We start from the raw sequence: 5,163 nt of genomic DNA, 5'->3' as shown, positions 1-5,163 counted from the left end.
TATTACGTGCAAGTATTTTACGGTTAAGAAGCAACTGTCTCTTGTATAGATCGTGTATTAATCTACTATAACTATAGGATACTCCCCTTTCGCGAATTACTGCGTTTATCCTAGTGATCCACAAACGACGAAAATCTCTCTTTTTCCTATCCCTATCCCGATGAGCTGAAACTAAAGCTCTTATTTTCTGTTGAGTAATAGTTCTAGTAAGCCTTGAATGAGCCCCTCGAAAGCTTGATGCAAATAAACGAATTTTTGTTCTACGTCTCCGAGCTATATATCCCCGTTTAATTCTGGTCATTGAATAAATGAAACTTTGACGAATAACTAATTGATTGCCTTTCTTTCAGTTATTCTTTCCCCCCTTCCTAGTCTATTAATAACAAAACGAATTTTTTCAATGTATAAAATCAAAATTCCAATGGCTTTGGCTACTCTAACCTTCCCGACCACGATTTTTTTTTTTTTAGGTATTTCACTCCGAAATAAGACAGAACTAAGAAATTGTATTTTCCTAGGTATAAAAAATATAGTAAATAAAAGAAATAAAAAAAGCGTGCGACCCTAATTCTTGCCACTAAAAGTAGCACTTTTAGTGGCGACTATGTTTTGGCCGCCACAAAATTGAACTAAAATTTTCAAATAAATTTTGGTTGAAGAAGTACTAGTGGCGACCAATAAGATGTCGCTGCTAAAGGTGTTTTGTGGCGACTTTATCGCTACTAAATGTTCATGTTTAATAGCGACATTTTATGCCGTAACTATTCTTTTCTTTTGATATTTGAGTGTTCTTTTGAATTGGAAGTAACATTTTTATAATAGTTGTGGTGAATGTATCGTATATTTTGATCCTTTTATTAGTAATAAAAAATCAATACTTATCGCAATTTCATATTTAAACACATGCAAAAAAAAATAAAAAATAGCAAAGTTTTAATAACTAGTTTAGAGTACGTGTTGTGCACGGTGTGTTTAACGTCAATCAAAATAACTGTATAGAAGAAAAACAAAATATTTTTTTTTAAAAAAAATAGCAGTTGACATTAAAATAAATATTATATCTATGGGAATAATCAAAATTTCATATATGAAGGTTAAAAAGTTATTTTAAAAAATGTGAGCCTCTTTCTTTAATATAATTTATTTATTTTATTTACCACATTATGTTGTCATCACGAAATTCCTAAAAAAAATGTATTTGAGCTGTTAAATACTAGAAAAATAAAATGTGGATTTTGTAGTGCCAAATTTTAGTCCAAATAATGCTGGCGAAATTCCTATTGTTTTCTAACGTGATTTTATATTACTTTCTATCTTCTGTGATGCACTTTGTTTAAAAGATATTTTACTCTTATCATATAGTTTTGGACTTCATAATTTTAAATATCATAAAGATAATTAATTAATAATTTAAGAAAAATAATGAATGATAATTTTGTATATTGTAAATCTTTTAACTAAGATAAAAATTTCAATCAATATTTTTAAGGACTTTCATATTTTTAAAGTAATATAAATTATAGTGTAGAGTTAATTAAATAAATTTATCAAGTAATTTTGATAATAGTTAGCGACTTTTTTTGTTTTTACTATGTTGTTCATTAAGAATCATTTTAATTTCTTAAGATAGATAATAAAAAAAAAAATAAAAAAGGAGAAAACAAAACAAATAAAAATATAAAGAATAAAGATAATTAAAAACAACCCTAAATGAATTGCTCCGCCAATTTCAAAACGCAGATTTCCATATAACACCACACTTATCCCTTTTCCTCCAATTCCATCCTCTGCTCGCACCAAATTCGTCCCCAATTTTTAGGGCTACCACGTCAAATTTGCCGCTTCCACTCATCTTTTTCTTAGTTTCTCTTCGATAGAGAGGGATTGCAAAATTGCTGAGATGATTTCTACTATTCCTAACTGCCAAACCCTTGTTAACTTTGTCCGTCTCAGAAGTTAGACAGGAAGCAACAAGACTTGACATGCTTACTCTCTTGCGATGGGTGAAAGGTATCTTCTTTGGGGTTCTCTTTTTCCACAAATCTATTGGACGAATTTATTCCTCATTTTTGTCAGTTTTCCATTTGTGTTAGAAATAATATTTAAATGAATATGTTAGAGTTGTATGCTAGTTGTCAAAATGGAGTGAGCGACTAGAAATGGAGGATGCCAAAAAGAATAGCAAGATGTTGTTGTGAATATTGTGGTAGAGTCAAAAACTAAGACTTTCAATTACAGTTTGAAACCTGAAGGGTCTGTTACTGATGGGGAACAGTCCGTTGAGTCATTGTTTATGCTCTTATGTCGGTCCTCAACATATCGCTAACGTATCAGTCATTTCGCTCAATAGTACATGTATTGTGGTTTCTAGAATTGCATAATATGGATCCTATGTCTTAGAATAAAAATGTTTATTTGTTAACTTCATCAATATGAAATTGTGGCTACTCGTTTCTGCTTGATGTCTATTTGTTTACTTGTTTTTGACTCATCTACCCATTTTTCTAAGCTAGTTGATGTAGTACTTTCGTATTTGAGAGTTATTTGATTCTATGCACATAGGAAACTTGACTTAGGGACTTGAGAGTTGTAAAACTTAGAGGCTAAGATTTATCTAGCAAAGACTCATAAAGAATTAAGTTTGCCTTCCGTCCCACCGTTTAGAAGAGCACGCATGCAAAACTTCTATTTTAGCATATTAGACTTGTATGTATAGGACCTGTGTCTTCCATTTTAAGTTTTCAAGTGTTTGAAACAGTTTATGTTTCCTTTCTAAGAAAATCCCTTCTATTCATACGTTCTTTAAAAACAGGCAATGATAATAATCAAATAGGTAATCCTTTGTAGTGTTAGTCAAACTAAGTTTAAGGACTATCTTTGGAGAATCGTTGAGGGATGCTTGTTACCTTCTTCTCATAGTAAATAAAACTTACCTAAAATCTCAAAAGTTTTACAGATTAAAACAGAGTAGACATATCAACCAAGCTGGTGAAACTTCTTTTGGTTCTGGACATATATGCAGTAGTCTACTAGCAACAAAACGTCAAGGTCATTCCTCTTATATTTTCTATTTGAAGTCTCTCCATGAAGTAGATGTTATAGGATGAGATCTCATTTGTTACTGAAATTTGATTCACACTATTACCTTGCTTCAAGCATCAAGTTATAGGATTAGATCTCATTTTTTGTTGAAAGTTCATTCATGCTATTACGTTGACTTTTATTAATCTTCCTTCTACTTTATTCTCTGTGTGAAGCTCAGAGATCAACAGACTAGAAAATAAGGGGATTGCTTCTGCTTTGAATTTGTTGGAGGAGTCAAAGAAGGTTATAGATTCAAATTTCAAAGGTGGACCAATCGCATGTGCAGATCTATACCAATTTGCTGGTAAGGAATTTTATATGCTCGTTTGTTATGTGGTAGGCTTCTTGCTTCTTTTAAACATGTTTTGTCCAATTGATCAACAAGTTTTATCTGATTGATCTTCCAATATGCCAATTTTAACAAATCTCATTCATTACACTTCTTCCTAACTGCAACTTTAATATGAATACACCTTGAAGGAGATTTACCAAAAAATTCGCATTCTTTCCTAATATATAATTAGTGGGAGATTGTCTTGTCAATTTACTTGCGTTGTAATCAACAATAAGTAGTCTCTTGAATGTAACAATTGCTAGTTACTGGAGTCTTTCTATCTTTGACTGTTATCTTCTTACCCTTTTTTTTTGCTGCATTTCTTTTCTAAGTATACCTTCATTTAGTGCCCACATTTTGTCTAAGATAAACTTGATTTCCATAGCTAAAACTACACTGATAAGACCAACTATTGAATGACATCATAAGCATAAGATATATTACTTTTAAAAAAAATTTAAAAAATGACATCAACCTTTATCGCTTTTGCAATTAACACTTTTTCCCTTAGCAATTGTGGTGGTAATGCAGAGAAGGGAACTTTGTTGTAACCTGCATATGGTTCTAATGGATAAGTTTGCTTTCTTTGAATGTATTTAATTTCCCTGGTTAGTGGAGAAACACGTATCTTTGAACACCATGGATTTTCCTTTTTATTGCTTAATGTCACGAAGATTCCATTCTTAAAAGATAAAACAAGATAACAACCAACAGGAGATGTAGTCAATTATAATATTTATTCTTTATGATTTTCAGAGTTACAACATGAAAGTGAGTTATCTATCATGACTTGTGCTGGTGAATCTAGATTTTACAAGAAAGTATGTGCTATTGCTTAATTTACCATTTTTACTTTTTAAAATGTGTTTGGCATTCTTTTAATATGCTCCAATATTCTTGTGGTCTCCCTTTTTTCTTTCTTAGATTATAAGAATGATTTTATGTTTTTTCTTAATGACAGGGACAATGTTTTAAAACAATCACTAATGACATTGAGCAAGGTGGAATTTGATGACTATATTTTTCATATGTAAATGCATAAAATGTGCAATAACACATTATGTAGTAGGAGAATATCTTTAGTTGACTTTTTAGTGGTAGACCTTTGATATTTCGATTCAAGGAATGTTTTGGTGCATTCCATAGTAATATTGGATGCTTTTAATATGTATAGAAATACACCTACATATTTATTTAAGAATATTAGGTCATAATCCAAAATCTATTAGCATTATTTTTTTTTTGTTGAAAGATTATGTTTTAGTGGCGACAAATGATTGCCATTAAAAGTAAGTGGCTATTGCAGCGACAATAGTTGTTGCTAAAAATATTATTAGTTTTTGTGGCGAGTGATGTCACCACTAAAGGCCTATCTGTAGGGGCGACCTATTGAAATGGAATTGGTTCGTCAGAATTTTCATTGAGCTTTAGGTGGCGACTAAAATCGTCACTAATTTGTGTTTTTAGTGACGACTATCCATAGTTGTCACAAATAACATTTAGTTATGGAAGTACTAGGTACGGAACAAAAGTCGCCACATAAGGTATTCAGTGACGATTTTCTAGGATTCAGTGGCGACTTCTCTCGCCACTGAAAGTACAGTTTCTTGTAGTGAGCCTCCAGTATGTATTCACCCAAAAAAGTTGAATCTTCGCCAGAGGAGGTGGCTTGAGTTCCTCAAAGATTATGATATGAGCATGCATTACCATCCGAGTAAGGAGAATGTAGTAGCAGATGCTCTTAG

General features: G+C 31.5%; 1 protein-coding gene across 3 annotated transcripts; it reads left to right on the top strand.

Moving 5' to 3' along the window:
• The first annotated feature begins 1,735 nt into the window (after nucleotides 1-1,735).
• LOC125876780 (thylakoid lumenal 29 kDa protein, chloroplastic-like) lies at nucleotides 1,736-4,446 on the top strand. Of its 3 annotated transcripts, none has more exons than XM_049558028.1 (4): nucleotides 1,736-2,010; nucleotides 3,263-3,388; nucleotides 4,175-4,239; nucleotides 4,380-4,446. In XM_049558028.1, the coding sequence occupies exons 1-4, from the start codon at nucleotides 1,983-1,985 to the stop codon at nucleotides 4,428-4,430; spliced, it is 270 nt and encodes an 89-aa protein (XP_049413985.1). In that variant the 5' UTR covers nucleotides 1,736-1,982; the 3' UTR covers nucleotides 4,431-4,446. The 3 variants fall into 3 exon arrangements, 2 of the variants coding, with proteins under 2 accessions (XP_049413985.1, XP_049413986.1); XM_049558029.1 differs by having other exon boundaries at nucleotides 3,258-3,388; XR_007447540.1 differs by lacking the exon at nucleotides 4,175-4,239 and having other exon boundaries at nucleotides 3,258-3,388.
• The last annotated feature ends 717 nt before the right edge of the window (nucleotides 4,447-5,163 follow it).

This window comes from Solanum stenotomum, chromosome 9, assembly GCF_019186545.1.
Source record: "Solanum stenotomum isolate F172 chromosome 9, ASM1918654v1, whole genome shotgun sequence".
NCBI classification, from domain to species: Eukaryota; Viridiplantae; Streptophyta; class Magnoliopsida; order Solanales; family Solanaceae; genus Solanum; species Solanum stenotomum.
This window is presented reverse-complemented; position numbering and strand designations above follow the sequence as displayed.